This window comes from Belonocnema kinseyi, chromosome 8, assembly GCF_010883055.1.
Source record: "Belonocnema kinseyi isolate 2016_QV_RU_SX_M_011 chromosome 8, B_treatae_v1, whole genome shotgun sequence".
NCBI classification, from domain to species: domain Eukaryota; kingdom Metazoa; phylum Arthropoda; class Insecta; order Hymenoptera; family Cynipidae; genus Belonocnema; species Belonocnema kinseyi.
This window is the reverse complement of record NC_046664.1, coordinates 89,501,598-89,518,839: the sequence shown is the minus strand read 5'-3', so window position 1 is coordinate 89,518,839 and position 17,242 is coordinate 89,501,598. Positions and strand designations below refer to the sequence as shown.

The 17,242-nt window shown below is 30.5% G+C and overlaps 1 protein-coding gene across 1 annotated transcript in view; it reads left to right on the top strand.

The window, feature by feature from the left end:
* The window catches only part of LOC117178876, a 124,494-nt gene that overhangs the window by 82,435 nt on the left and 24,817 nt on the right, over positions 1–17,242 (top strand). The window contains exon 2 of the mRNA XM_033370395.1: positions 16,434–16,490. Within this exon, the coding sequence (XP_033226286.1) occupies positions 16,434–16,490 (57 nt within the window). The remainder of the gene's footprint in view (positions 1–16,433; positions 16,491–17,242) is intronic.

Sequence of the window (17,242 nt, the reverse complement as noted above, 5' to 3'; positions counted from 1 at the left end):
CCTGTATATATTGTTTTTATAGCTTGTAGGATCCATCCATTGACTCCATACTCTTTCAGAACTTCCCAAAGTATACTTCTATCTACCTTGTCAAAAGTTTTTCTAGGTCAACAAATGCACAGAAAACTTTTTTTCATAAACCCACTTTGGACTTCCCAAATCTTTGTTTCTGTTATTTTCATTACCCTACGAATAAGTATTTTTGAATATATTTTACTTACGGTGCTTAATAAGCTAGACCCTCTGTAATTATTGCACTCGCTTTTATCTCCCTTTCTCTTGTATATTGGTACTATAATCGCTTCTTTCCAATCGTCTGGGACGTCTCCCATCTCGAAACATAAATTTATCAAATCGAAAACTCTATGTGGTATGTACTTGCCACCGTGTTTAAGCATTTCAGCATTAATACCGTCTACCCCGGCAGCCTTACCGTTTTTCAAGTTCTTAATTATATATCTAACCTCAGTTACACAGACTTTTTCAATGGAGTTTTCCAACGCATCGTGTTCAACATCGCAGTTGTGGTGTCCTACTTGTTAATATTTGAATATTTAATTTTTTCGTAATGTATGTACCATACCCAAAGCCTTCAGTTTTGGAGCTAAAAATGGTAACTTTTCAGCTTTTTAAACTCTGCTTTTATTTCTTTCATTGTAAACTCTTCAGACATTTCATAATTAAAATTTTGAATTTGGATCATCGTAAATTAAATACATTTAATCTTGTTTTTTAAATTAAAAATTTGTCAATTTCGAATGCTTCCATTTAAAATTGAGCAATATTAAGACTTTTTATTCAACAATTGTATTCTTGGGGTTCACGGGATCTGCTGTTGTCACTCAGACGAGCACTCAGGCGTGGTCAAACAATAGCGGGGCGGGCTATAATGAGTTCATTCCTACCCATCGTCAGCCCAAAAATCGGCGCTATAGAAGAGTTTCACTGCATATTATATTATGTAATTGACTATGCATCTATATGGTTTGAGGTTTGTTTGATTCGGAATTAAGTAGTTTGATTCTGATTAAAGTTAAAATCCCTTGAGGTAGTTTTTTCATACAAAATCAGGTATCTGAGAAAAGACATTCCTATGTTTTTAACAATTTAGATCATATTATCAATTATATCTTATATGAAAAAAGAATCATTTTCATTGAAAAAGTTTGAAGCTTAGGAAACATAATTACTGTTTCCAATTTTGAGAATAAGTGAATATGCTTCACTATTTCAGCCATAAAAATATTAATTGCAAAATCGAAAACAGTACAATTGTAGAGAATGTTTACCTCGGAAAATTAACCATGATTTATGAAAATTCAACTATTTTTTAATCATTAGTAAGAAATGATAGTAAGGAAAAATTCAGTTGCAAAAAGCATTTTTTAAATACATGTTTGTTGGAAGTTTTAACATTTTTTAAATAAAAATAATACAGTAAAACTCTTATATAACGCCTATTTTGGGGCTGAAGGTGGGTGGGAACTAACTCATTATAGCCCGTTCCACTTTTATTTGTTCACGCGTGATTGCTCGCACTGAGTGAAGACCGCTGACCCCGTGCATTCTGCGCAACTCCTGTTATACCCACCTGCGGCGCAACGTTAATTCTTGGACGGAATATAGAAGAGAGGGCTATTAGAGGGTTTCACTTAATTCATTTTAGATAAAATTAGCCACTTATTTCATACATAGCTTAAACTAATAAATCCATAACTACCAAATTAAACGTGTGCACAATGTGAAAATATTCGTGCAAGAAAGTGTTGGTTTGCTATTTTGAAAGAAATTTTGCCAGTTTAAGAAAACGCTTTGCTATACAAACATTTGATTGAACCAACAGAAAAATGTTTCTCAAATAGTAAAAAAATTATTTTTTGTCCAAACTAAAATTTTTTATCAGTATGCCAAATTTCACTTTCGAATAAAATAAATATTTCTCGACTTATAACAAACGAAAGTGACTTTGCAATTTCGAGTAGTAGGTAGGTTTATATTCTATTGCAGCATTTCCCACGTTCAGTAACTTTCTCGAATGAGCGCGTCCGTGGGTGTCTCATGCACCGCATTGAATCTCAAGATAAATGACAATGTATGCTTTCATGGGGTAGGTCGGTGTCGATGCGTAAGATCATTCATAAAATAACTATAATGTAAATTCATAATTACAAGAGGCTCAATGCTGCTTGCAACAGAAATGTGTTCAATGGTGTGACCGTTTAATGCAAGCTGTGTTAGATAGAAGGCATTAGGTACAAATTATAAACTTTTCTATCATAGTAATACTATATTTACCGGTATAATAAATTTCCATCTGATAGTAGAAGATATCCGGGAAGTGAAAATCGATTAGTGCCGAGCAGATAATAGTTTTCGAAGGAGGCTGTTCTTGAATTAACATTTTCAAAGAAGTGAAATGTCGTTAAGTATTTTCATAAATTCTAGGTAGAAAGTTATTTATCATTGATGAATGTTTTACTTTCAAACTTGAAGAAGAATGTCATCAGCGTTTGGAATTAATTTTTGCGATTCAAGGTAGTTTCGTCAAAAAGTTCATCTAATAGAGAAATAACCCTTTTTAAACAATTGCGATTAACATGAAATTACTGCGCACGATATGCAGCAAAAAATTGATGGACAAAGTGAGTGCTAATTTAATCCTTAAAGAATGTGGTATAGAGGAGAAACTAGTTGACATATGTGAAAAAATTCTTTGAGCTGGTTTAGGCATGTTGAGAGAATGAAAGATGAACGACTAACGGAATAAGCGTATCAATATAGAGTAAATGGCAGTATGCCCAGATGCAGACCGTGGTAAGAATGGTTATAATTTGTAAATGAGACCCTAATTAGAAGAGACGTAAAATCTATATAAATACAAGAGCTTGCTTAAAAAAATGCATTGACGTGAAGGAAACTAGTCGTATATGCCAGGACAGAAAAATGTGGCGGGAAATAGTTTATAAAAATAGTATCAGTGGGAAGATCGATGCCTGAAACAAAAGACCTTGGATACTAATGGGCCCAAGTGGGTTATTTACATAAATAATACGGGAATTCTAAATAAATCTAAAAATGTATTCCCCTTACTGATACTCCCTTCTTCAACGATTGAGTTACGGTTAACCCGAAATGCAAGTGGTTTAATATTGTATACTAATAACAATGAATTATATTACAAGTATTGCAACTTCTTAAATTATTAGAAAAAATTTAATAAATAAAGTGAAAAAATCCAACTCAATAGTAACTTTAAGAAAAACTAGCAAAAAGAGAGTGCTGCGCCTCTATTACATGTATCTTTTTTTGATTATCTAATTATTAAATTAAAATTTATGCTTCAGTTTAAAGTACTATATAAAATTTATAATTAATAATCACAAATTGAAATACATATTGAAAGAGATACATCAGTTTGCGTACAATTTTAATGTTAATTGGGTTCTAGTTACCTGCAAGTTTCATTTAAATATAAGGCTGTAACCCAACAGAAATTAGAAGCCAAGAAAAAATTAATAAGCTAATCTGGGATTTTATGTGTTTATCAGATGTTTTTAAAAGACTTTCTGGAATTCTAAGCATTACAAATGATATCTTCTATTTTCGGTACTGATTCATTCTGAAGATATTTACGACTGACAATTATCCAACTTGTTCAGTTTTGAATGTTTATAGTTTGAAATTATAAAATTTGCAACATCTTGTGAAAATAGGTCCATCTTGAAAGTCAAGTTTTCAATCAAAATTTTCCAAATTAAAAATAAGGTATAGTGTAAATCATCAAAATTACAGATATTTTAATTGTAAAATTCTTTAATCTTATCAATTTGCAATTTTAAATTGTCAAATTTTGTATTTTTGCAATTGAAGATTCTTCATTATTTAATATATATATATAATAGAAAATGATGCATCTTTGATACTTTTTTTGAAATAGTACAACTCTAAAGATTTAAAATTGAAATCTATTTAATTTTATACATTTTTTATTACAAATTCTTTAATTTTGGACAGTAAGAATAACAACGTTGATATCTTTTTAGACCTTCTAGTAATTTTTTATAAATATGCAACATATGTTTCCATATGTAAAGGTGTAAAAAATGAACTTTGCGGTCACTTCAAGTTACTTGAATCAGTGACTGGAAATGTAACAAGTCACTATTCTCATTTCTGACGAAATAACTGTAGATGTAATTAGTTCTTTTTTGTAAGTTTTTTAAAGGTTTTTTTATAATGTTGGTAAAAGGCATGAAGTGGCTTATTTATTTAAGAGTTGTTTGATTGGTAGCACTTAATTATTTGTGCTAGCAACTTGAAAGAAAAAAAATTTACTCTGATATTTGTATGGGTTGATACCTGTTTGAATAACATGTCAACAATTTATTCACCTTGTATAGAATGACACTTCCCATAAAAAACGTGAAATATATTTTTTATAAAAATTAAGATATTTAACCTTTAGAGACTTTTGAAGTCAAGAGTCAGAAACACACTTTTCAGTTTTTAAATTCAAAAATAGTAATTAAGTAGTAAAAAGTCTGACTATAAAACTCATTTTTAATATTGCTAACATAAAAAAATACTGTACAAGTATTACTATAAAAACAAATCACTGTCCCCCATTATTTAGTTCGTTCTGGTATCCACCTCTTACTGGTTTCCCTTATATTATGGCAGGTGTGAATTTTCAGTTTGATTAAAAACCTTATTTGCAAAGTTAATTATGATGTAAATTATAGGACAGTTAGGTTTAATATCTTTAAATCATTTGTAATTTGTTCTCGTACTTTGTTTACAAATGAATGAGAGACTAAAGAGTAAATAAATCGATATAAATTCACATAAATAATTAAGATCTTTGGTGTTTGTCGGAAGCTGAAATCGATTTAGGTTGCTGATTATATCTTGAATGAAATACTATTAAACGCCCACCGGCGAATGCCAACGTGGAATATCTGAGTAGCGTTCTTGATAAATGTGGTCAATGTTAATAATAATCACTGGCTAATCTCACTATACCAGCTTTCTCCGAACAATGAAAAGTGTACCTATAATCTCAGAAGAAAGCGTACCGCGGACTCGCGAACTCGCGAGAAAATCGGACTTGAATGCCAACAGTAAATTCAGTCTGAAAATTGCATCTTAACTAAATCTATATACTGCACTGGCTGTGTCATGCCCTATCTTCATGTAATATATACAGTTTTGTTATTACAGAAGGTTAAACGAGTGTTTTTCTCAGCTGCAATTCAAATTCTCAGCATGAAAAGCAGAAAAGCATATAACGCTCTTTAAACTAATTTGTACCCTACTCGGTTGTTATAGCTATGAAACAAGTGCAGCAACTTTTTCTTGTAATAAATGTCTTCGCGGCTTGCGGTGTGGTAATATGATCTGTAGGTAGTCACTTACTGTTGATCGTAGTTTATAAATGATTTTGAAATTAATTCTGCGTGATAAATTTGAAGATGAGAAATATTATAATTGAATCAAAACTACATTTTTGTAGAAATCTCGAGGTGATTTGGTTTTGGAAACCTTTCAAATATTCAGATAGGAATGTTTAATTAAAAGATAGTATGCCTTAAGAGCCTAACCCACAGTTACATAATCATACAAGAGAAGCCAAAAGCGTCTTCAGAAATCGAATTTTTGATTACAATAATTGAGAAAGTACTTTTGAGATTAATTAGTGTTGAATTAAAACTTGAAAATTTCAATTGAAAAATCTAATTAAGTATAATCGAGCCCAATGCTGCTTAACTTCTTAATGAAATTTACAATTAGTTTAGAATTCCAATTTTACTTATATGAAATGGGAAAGCTTTCAAATGCAAATACTGGAAATTAAAGTATTCAATGTTCAAATTTGTAAATTTTTAACATGAAGATTATAAATCACCATGATCTCTATAATCTCATAATTTTCATAATTGTCTATTGAAAAGAGAAATGTAAATATTTCGAAAAGAAAGGTTACATTCTTTGAAAGCTTTCGAATTGAAAATTAATAAAAACTGATCAGTATGTCTTATAATTTCAAATTCGAATTATCTCAAATTCCCAATGTCCATACTGTCCTGATTTATTAAATGTGCAATTTATAACAGTTTTTAAATGTTTAAAACATATTTAATTATACTTTTAATATAATTTAAATTATTTTAGTGAAAAAATGGAAAAGAAAAGGGTGGATGTGTTCGCCGAAATTCATTGAGCGTAGCATAAATATTTTCGGTCACACACTTCGTTTTCAAATATGCGCTTTAAGTTAGAATCTTTTAAACTTTGAATGCATTAAATATGGCATTGATTAAAATTCTGTAGATTCAAAAAGTCCGTGGTTACGTGTACCGAAATCTTGGTACGAATAGACTGATTTCTTGGGCACATGTAGCCTCCACGGTTCAGAAATGAATATCAAATTTCACGGTTTAAAATTTAGAAAATTTTATTCCACATTCAAATGGTATTCAACTATATTCACTTTTTTTTTTAATTTCCCAATATTGGACATTTCTCGCTTCTCTTTTTCTTTATTTTACAGACTTTTTAATATTTTCACATTAAAAGTTTCTGATTTTGGATGTATAATTATGGTCCTTTAAATTATTTTATCAAACTAAATGAAAGTTTAAGGTCAAATAAATATGTTTGATTGAAAGTTTCATAAAGGTCCGAGATAATTATAGAAAAAGAATTTGCTGCTGTTGCGAAAAATTGCAAAATGCTCCAAATATTTACAACAGCGTAAAAAAAAGTTTTTTAATTTATAAAATGCTATTATAAAAAAAAGAAACATTTTATCGAAATACAGTACAATGTTTATTATAATTTATCTGTGATTTTTGAGCCAATAATATCATTTTTGAATGAATAGTGATAATAACCTTATAAAAGGCTACCTCAATGTATGCATGATAAGGTTGTTTCAGAGATCCATTTTATAGAGATTATTACGAAACCTTCGACGGCAAATTTACTTCTGAAAGTGAAAAGATTTTGTTTTGAATTTCTTTAATTACTGAATAACTATTTAAACATTGCGAACTTGTCTTTAGTCTTTATAACCTTAATATCTTTCAAAGAAAATCCATTTTTTCATGTAATAATTCGGATTGAATAAAAAAATGTATTTAAGCTTTTTTCCCAAGTCCATAAATAAGTTTTTTCCTATTTGATTTATTGCTTTGAGTTGCTTCTATAAGATGTTGAAAAACTTTCTAATTGCACAAAAATTACTCAAATTAATAAAAAGATCCAATTAGAATTTTTTATTTCAAAAATTAACGTTCGTGTACTTATAAAAATATTACAGGAATTGAAACGAGATTATTTAATTATTAAAATAATTACTGCTTCCTCTGTGAAGAAGTATATAATTATAATTTCTAGATAAAAAGGCAAAGTCGAAAAACAATAATTTACATAGTATAAATACATTTGTAAAAGTGAACTTGTCAGAGGTTGTTTCAATTTTGTACACAAATAATTTACTCGACCTATTTTATTTTATCATTTGAGAAGTCAATAGAGAGTTTATGAATTTTACTGCTCTCGCCAGTATATCAAACCATTCTGAATTCACTTTTCTTTTCCATATAGTTCTAAGTACGTACTTAATATCAAGATTAATGTTGTTTTGTAAGTAATTATTATTTGAACAAGAGTGTATCTTTGAACAAACATATGTGGGGTTTAATTATTATTGCCGGAAGCATATCGCGCTTGTAAATCCACGTGAACGATACCGTCTTTACCACTTGCGGAACGACCTCGTTGGCCATAGGCCAAGAGGATAGGTCAAGCCTTCTACTGACCGGCTGACACGCAAGTAACTCAAGTGGGAACCAGCCAACAACCTCAATACTGAATGTCCTCGAGGTCTTTTAGGATATCCTCTGCCTCACCATTCCTATGATGAAATTTTTTTACAGTACACTCTTTTTATACGGGGGAAGTAATCAACGGAGCCACGAATCCATAAAAAGACTATTCGATACTTACTGCTTTCGAGAACTATTACAATCCTTAACTTTAAATTGTTCTCCATTGTAACTCGGAAGAATGCCACCTTCCGCCTTTTTCCTCATGGCTTGTATAATATTATACATATGAGTGAATCTCAATTCCTCTCTAATTATGAGCATTACGTGCTTTCTATCGTCATATATGTTTTGTCTCTAAACTCTCTATTTCACTTTCTACATGTCACATATTTTCAAGATCACGAGCGCATTGCAACAAAAGTCTTATGTCTCTTGTGAGATCATTTAACTCGAGTTAATATCTTCACATAACGCGCGACAAGCTAATCTCCTGATTATACATAACGATAATTTTTTTTATGTATCTTCATCGAATCGTCTGTCAATGCCCTCAATTGTTCAGGATCATTTGATTCACGAGAAAACAATATATTTCATAATTCATCATTCATAATTCATAAATCATTTATTATTCCGCTTTCTAAAAGTAATTTCGTCATTTATGTAACAATGTACCTGAGGTGCGGCGATTTGATAATTTGTCTGTATTTTTGGAGTGGAGCTTTGAAACTTCCTATAAGCAAATGGGATGAAGATTAAGAGGTGCAAGTTAGTTTATCATTTGTCATTACGAGACTACTTCACGATTCTAAGACCGTTTTTCACGACTGCTTGACGAATAAATTATTTATAAAGAATTTGTATTCAATTGAGTGCTACTCTATTTATGAGATGTCACCTAGACTAGTTTGTAAATTGTAGTCAAATTGTCAACAGTTGGAATCATTTGCAAGCACAGATATATTTGAAATATATCTATAATAACGTTTAAAGCAATTTTTCGGATGTATGTGTGACTGTGTTTGTGGATGGATGTATGTGTAGAATGTATAGATATCGGTATTCTTTTTAGTCCTTATTTTTACCACCAATAACTCAAATTTATGGTTTTTCATTAACATAATTAAAAGTTTATGTAAGAACATAGAAAGCACCCGTGGTCAAATTTACAGCTAGTTGTATCATTTACTTCGAATCATTTATTTATCAACAATAACAGTTTTTAAATAAAAATTATTAAAACTTAAATTCTTCAATTTAAGGTTCTGCAGTTTTAAATTCACTTATAATAATTGAATTGCAAAATTCCAAAGCTACTTTTAATTTGAAAAACTTTTATACAAAATTTATTTGTATCGTATTTAAAATTAAATTGCATGTATCTGCATTGAAATATAAAACTTGTTATGGCTTTCCGTTTATTCACCAAAGATAAGAAATGCTTGGCTTGGTTTCACCCGGATGGGGGCCATCGTACTTGATGGGGTATATTTTACTAGCTTTTAAGGTTTACACTTCTAAATTAAAATACTATTTAGACTATTTATTTTGTGATTACAATCATCTGTACCTTCAACCATAAGAAATGACAAGACTTCAGTTTTTCATGTTTCAAACTGAAGCTTTTTGAAGTTTTACCATTCCAAATGGTCAACATTTTTGAATCCACGCTTTAAAATTTTATTATTTGATTCTTTACAATTTAAAACACTTCAAATTTAAACGTGTCAAGTCAAGTATAGATTTTAAAATATCCAAAAAGTCATACTAAATAAATAATTTATACTAAAATATTAATTTTTTTGAACAAATCAACGGGTTATTATAGAATTTTTACACGTATTTAACAATTGGAGATAATGTTATTAAAATTGAAAAATGTTGTACCAGCACTATAGGTGTTTTTTCTGTTCAATTGTGTTTTTTAATAAAATAAATGAAAATGTATATTTCCGATGTTTTTATTAATGATTTATATACTATTTTTATTAGAAACTATAACAGGGAAAGCTAAATAGTGCAAATTACATGTACATGAAGCGCCATGTATGTTTGTGCATACAATTATTATTATTAAACTGATCCGTCCACCTATACAACAAATTTACTCAATTTTCTTTTAAAAAATCAGATTTTCAGTTTTTCGTTTTAAAGGGGTTTTAATTCATAATCGTCTTATTTCTAGAACTAAGCGAAACTTTAGCTTTTTTAAAGGGCTTTACGACATACGCAATTTAGTGTATTGAAATTAAGTGATCTAATTTTTAGGGGGAAAGAAACGAGTGTAGATATAGTCTTAGAAAAAATGTGTTTAATAATACAGTTACAATAACAAAATTAATTTTTTTTTTGCAGAAAATTTCAGTTTGAACCTTTGGAATTTTCGAATTTCAACAAACATCTGCATCGGTTCGAGAACATTTTTTATCAGAAAAGTATACAACCTAGCTTATCATTTAAAATATAGAATTATCGGAAAAAGTTAGGGCGTTGAAAATAATAAAAAATGTTGTCCCCCAATTATATTAATGAAAATTCACGAGAAAGATAGGAGAGAGGCAATTTAAGTTTGAATATCTTAACAAGTATTAACATATGAAAGACTTTTAATCAATAGATTGCAAATAAAAAAGGATCTCATGCAAAATTCCGGGTGGAAATTTTAGTCGGCGGCATGCCAGTCTACGGCTGGAGAGCCCGGCTTTAAGTCGGGAACTGGAAGGGGGGGTTTCTGGCCGGAATCCGACCAGCATCGTCACGCTGCGCTGTCCAGCGCCCGGGTATGGAACATGGCCGGGAGCTGGCCAGGGATTTCGACCGTGGCCCGAACAAGATTAATTGTCCTGTTTAGAGTAAATACAAATATTACATTTTTAAACATTATATATTACAAATAAAATTTCTAACGCTACGGGGTATCGAACCTACATATATCTATACCTAAATCTAACGCCCAGCAGTCGGGAGTGCTGCTAACCACTGCGCTAAACCGACAAGTTGATACTCGTTGAAAAAGCCATCCTCATAAGCTACAGTTCAGAAAAGTTAAAGTACCAACTTTTAAGTACTCTTTTTCTAATTATTTATTATTATGCGGCGTTATGTAAATATAAAATACACGAACTTTTAACAAGAATATCAGTCAAATACTTTTTAAATAAATAATTTAAATCGATTACAATTTTTCTTTGCATGATATTTTGTTTTTTCCCGTTTTAGACTATTTTACAACTTTTTACAATGACAGGAAATGTAATTTTTTATGAACATTTAAAATTTTCAACGACGGGACTCAGAAATTCAATCGTAAACGTTGAAAATTTCTTAATGATAAATTTTTTTGACTTTCGTGTAAGGTTTGGTTTTCAGTTGTTTTATACTATTTTACAACGTTTAAGATTGATATAAAATTTTTTTTGTACATTTGCAATTTTTCATAAAGATGGAACTTAGAATTTTTTTCTTAAAAAAAAAAACAGTTCGAATTTCAAAAAATTGTCTTCGAATTTTTGTCACAAAATGCATGGTTTGAAAGTCTGAACTCATGAAACCTTAAAATTTGTGGTGTGAAAAAGATATTCACCTAATATATTTTCACGCGTGGAACATCCATGCGGGTATACGCATCCATTTTTTAATGAAATCAGAGAAAGTAATTAAGTTATAAACAAAGTTCAACAATTTTATTAATGCCTATCAGCGCCCGGCCAGCTACCGTCTGAACATACGATCATAAGATTTGTGCGATCAGAGCCCATTCAGCCCTCGACTGGGGTTTTGACATAAATTTTGTCCAGCGAGTCCCCGACCAGCGCACGGGTAGGCCCTTAAAAAACAAACATAGCTCGGTCAGTCCCCGACCAGAAACATTGTTGTACCAGGGCTAACCCGAGCCACACGGGATATTTGTAATGAAATTAAAAGGTGAAAAATATATATTTTTTTATTTTATAAATCTTTATTACTATGTCAAGCAATTTCACTCTGATTTACATCAATAATTTGTAAAAAGGTCCTGTATTTAAATTTTTAGTTCTTTGCTATCGTCTAGAATCTTTCCTGTTTAGCTCAACATATGGTAAATAGGTAGATCTTAATTTTAAAAAACTTAATTTATTTAAAAGTTTTCTGTTCAGCTTGCACCAAGTCGTCCCGAAAAATTGGGAGGGTTGGCAAAAGGATTTACTAGTCGTCCGGAAATTCGGAACGTCTAGCTAAGCTTATGAAAAATATTTAACTATTCGCCCCGGATTTCGAGACGAAGAGATACTGTGTTTTTTAAAACTTTAATTAAATTTAATTTTTATAGACAAATATATGTCTAAAGTTATATATGTTCACTTTATTTTCAAACTGAACATTTCAATCCGTGAAAACTTATATGATATGAATTTTTATCATAAGTTACAACTTACAACATTTTTACAAATTGGAACACTATTAATAAAAGAACCTTGTAACAAATATTTGTATACATTGGAACTTTAAATTACGAGCGGTTCGAGCACAGCCGGCAGTGGCCTGCACCATAAATCCAGAGTTGGATTTTGACGCACAGCGCAACCTAATGCGACTAACGCGCTGAGTGTGCAGCCTTCGATCCGTTCGTTACGCTTGGCTAACAGCCCCCCCCCCCCACTCCCATCATAACGTTCCGTGGGCATCAGATCAAGGGAACGCAGTAAACTCGGACTTCATAATTCCAAGTTTCAGTGTACTTATGTTAACAAATAAGAAGAAATTTCATTCTAAAAGTAGATAATATAAGCAATTTGCCGCAGATTAAGTTCAGGACGAAGAACACTATTTTTCGCAACTTCCACATTATGTCATTATTGATTTGTTAAAAACCTTATTAATTTACTGAAACTTCATACTTTTTAAAATATTTTTTGATAGTCTTATATTTAAAAAGCGAATAGTCACTAAAATATTAGAGTATTTGTCACTCGCCAAAATAAGACCTAATATAGCGCAAATTTGTGAAACGTCAGAGTTGATAAGCTTTATTAACCAAATTTATTTGGTATACAATAATGCTGAAGCATTTATTTATTTTTTTTTTTTATTAACGAAATATTATACATCTATTCAGCATGAGTAAATGAAAAGCTGTTACTGTATTTTTGCCATAAATATTAAAACTTCCCAGACATCTTCTTTGTAGTTTATATTTATCATTATAATTGCATATTTCTTGTCAGCTTGACCTAATAAAATTGAAACGACGGTTAAACAACTATCCCAAGGTGTCAAATCTTGATCCAAGAGTGAACGAAATCGTTGCACAATGGAAAAACAATTAATATTTTCATAGAAACGTGAAAATGTATGTGGTTGTAATTTTGAATGTAGTAATTATGTAGTCTCTAACTGTTTCTCAATTGTGCAATGCTTTGATCCACTTTAGGGGTAAAATTTGTGTCAACAAAAAGTTTTGTTGATTCAACGACTTAACGAAATAATTTGTTTAGTATACACATAGCATCGCCAAGTACTTTCTTTTCATAATTACACATGCATAAAAAGAGAGCATATAATTTGTGTTATTTGGACAACCATTTCAGTGAAGATTTGTATCATAAAAGCTTGTTATCCTAAAATCTGCTACGCTTTCTGATGACGCTTTCTGAGACATCCATCTCAGTATCAGTAACTGAGGAGACCTGACTTTTTCCCTTTATTAACCTCGTTTCGTCACCTCTATGTCTGATCGATGATAGAATCGCATTCAAGGTCAGATTAAGGTGTTTTATTTATAAGCTAGTATTGCCAGAGTAGAGCAGGGCAGGTCACCCGACGCGGGCCGAGACTATAGAGTGCAGTCTTCAGCCATTGAGGACATCTGCGATTCTGCGAATTTTCTCGTCCCGTACTCCCGTTGAATCAATCAGGAATCAGGATGAACGGGCGTGAGTAGTGTGAGCGTACGGCTTAGATGACGAAAGGAAATCATGTATGGAGACGCCTTGGGCTCCGAGGCAACCTTGCTCTTGTGCATGGACAAGAAGAGTCTCGCTAGTCGCTGTAAGTTCCAGTCGAGACCTGTGCCTGGTTCAAGCAAAGGAGTCGGTCAAGTAACTGTACATCGCGGCCTCTGGACGACATCTTCAGCATGGCCTGAGATTCCCCTTTTCTTATTTCCACTAAAGGCATTCTAGTCAGACATTTACCTCCCTCTCCCCTTTCCTTCATTCCGTATTACGACATAATTAATTAAAAATGGGACTTGCTAGGAATACTGTACCTACAATCAAAAATAATTTCTTCGATATTTAAAAAAGTAGATAAATTCTTGTAAAAGTTTAATTTGTGGTACCTTCTTATGTATATTTAAATGTGGAAAAAACATTTAGGATATTTTTGAAAAATGAATTTTTAGAGAAAATTGGAAAAGATTTCAAAAGATTTCAAATTTCGAAAAATAATATAAAAGAATGTACAGCAACAACTTTCAATTTTGCAAGATTACAGAATTGAAGGAAAATTTCAATTAAATTTAATAGATATTCCTAAGTTTTAAAAGGATTGAAAAATTAGATTTGTCAAGATTTTAAACTAAAAATTCGAAGCTTTTTAAGAATATAATTTTAATGTTAATTTTGTTGTCTACTTGGTCTAGAATCAATATTTTGTTAATATTGATTTTTTCACAATTTTAAAAATCGATTTTAAAAAAATATTGATTTTAGACCAAGAAAACAAAAAATTAATATCAAAATCATTAATACATTCACCTGATCAAAAACCATTACACAAAAAGAGAATTGACGCCGCGGCGCAAGTAGGAGTAAAAGGTGCTGCTCGGGTCCTTCTAACTTCTACAAGTCGTAAATCTATTTTAAACTGACTAGATTCTACGTTAAAATTTGTTAAAATCCTGTAAAATAAATAAAGTTGCTTTAAAAATTTCTAAACATTGTCTCAACTGATCTAAAATCTTCAAAAATGTTTTTGAATTTTCCTAATAATCTTAAAAAAATAATATCGATATAACCTTAAAAACAAATATACCTGAAAATAAATATTTATATGAGATTTTTATTTTATACTGAAAACTATTTTTCGCCTCAAATTATAACTTTGTTGAAAATCTTTTTGAATTTTCTCAGTAATATTAGAAGAGTAATATTGATATAATCTTAAAAATAGGTAGACAAATTAACTTCAAGAACATTTATTCAAGGTTTGTATTTCGTATTAACCATTGTTCCCCTCCCCCAAATCGTAAAATCAGACATTTGTTTCTAAAAGTTTCATCATTTAGAAACCTTGTAGGGATCAATTTAAATCCTTAATCTCAATTTTAAAATCAAATTAAAAATTTGTGGGTTTTAATACTCATCTTAAATTTTTCTCGCAGTGTACAAGACAGGACAATTAAAATGTTAGAAAAAATATTGAAAACTATAAAAAATCGAAATTTTGGCATAAAAATATTCATAGCGCACTTCAATTTTCCATCTCATAAATGTATGCGGTAATTACTTAAGAAAATAAAAATTCATATATAAATCTGGGTTATTTCAAATCTTTCACTTATATTTTCGATAAATTTGAAAGAAAACTCATTAATAATTATTTTAGGGTCATTCCAGAGCAGATCATCTATAGCGATCGGTGCGGCGTGATTTCAAAAAATCTTTATTTTGAGATATAATTTTCCTAGATTGTGATAAAAAGATTCGTTCAAAATTTCATTTTTTAATGTTTTAATAAAAAACTAGAAAATTTAATATTTTAGTATAATCATTTTTTTCTTCCTTTCAGCATCGATATTTCTTTAAATTATCATCGTTTTTTGAAAGCAAGAAAAATGTCCTCATTTTATAGTCCGTTCACCTAAAAATCGTATATTTCAGTACGATATGGTCACACTAAAAAATTATAATTTGAGTTTCAGTTGCTATCGAAAACTGATTCTCAAAATCTTTGAAATCTTGGGCGCCTTTCGGTAGGCGCCCACGCATTTTTGTATGCTTTTATGTAAAGTAACATAATTTTGTAAAGCAATACACCTACTGTTTCTTTAATTAACATCATTTTGCAGTTGCATTTATGAAACATTTTATTTTATATATTATTTCATATATTTTTATATTTTTAACTGAAAAATATCTAAACTCAAATTGATATCCATATATTGTAGAACTTCATTCTACAGCCTTTTTTCTGCCTAAAAATTTAAACTTGTACACATAACGCTCACCTTATAGGTTTAAAATCTCCTTTAAAATTTTTTACTTTGAATACATAAAGTACGTTTATGTATTGATCAATTGAAACTATAAAACCTGATTGCGAAACTGCGTATCGCCTTACTGCAGAGTCATATAATATTCAAGGACCCTATTAATCGCAGAAATTCAGCTTTATGCAGTTTAAAACAAGAGTAATTTAACAACTTTCCAAAAACTCTCGGATGCAAAATAATTTTGTAAGCATACATATATATATATATATATATATATATATATTTCAAGGATAATGTCTATTTATAATAATAGTTCCCTTTTCTGTGTGTACCTTATCTATGTACTTCTCTGCGCTTCTTTACTAAGATTGACAGTTTTCTGTAAATGTGTCCGATTTTGTTTTCAGATAGAAGAATAGATACAGATGGAATTAGAGCTACAAGAATAGAAAGGGACCTAGACGGTAAGCGACGAAAATTTTAATAGTTTTTCAGCGTGTTCACCTTTGCACGCTATAATTTACGCGATTATAGTCTTCTTATCGCCAGACTCACAAATATACACTCACTTAATAATAATTGCGCTCGAAAAACAAAAGCGTACTTTCATGACATTGTCTGAAAAATGTTCCGTTGTAAAAATCTATTTTTCTATACTTCTATTTGAGCGCAGTTCTTTACTTAATTTCTCTCTTTTCTACTTTCATGAGCTTAGCACATTTGTCTGATTCCTGAGTACGTATCCAGAATTTGAAAGTCTGACTCTCATAAATTTATTGATAACCTTTTACGGGATAATTCGTAAAGCTTATATTATTTTAATTACTTTCATCTAATTTTTTTTGTATTTCTTTGAAATAAGTTTGACTGAAAAATATATCTCTTAATTGGTTTCTGAGTACTCTAATTTTAGTACTCATACACATTTGTATATAATTCTGTTTTTTAAATCGGTTTGCCAATCTTTCGACTTACTTTACATCTAAAATGCTTGCGCGTGTTGACGCGATGTGCGGCCGTGTAATAAATAAATATTAAATAAATACTCTTTTCCAATTTGTACCTGAAGCCGGATGTCCGTTTTTCCTGCGGCCTTGCCTCTAAATCGCATTGTTTTACTTTTATTGAATATCTGTACTCGTACATGAAAAGTATATACAACCCGGAAATGAAATAGACATGCGGCAACTTAATATTATACAATATTTATACAAAT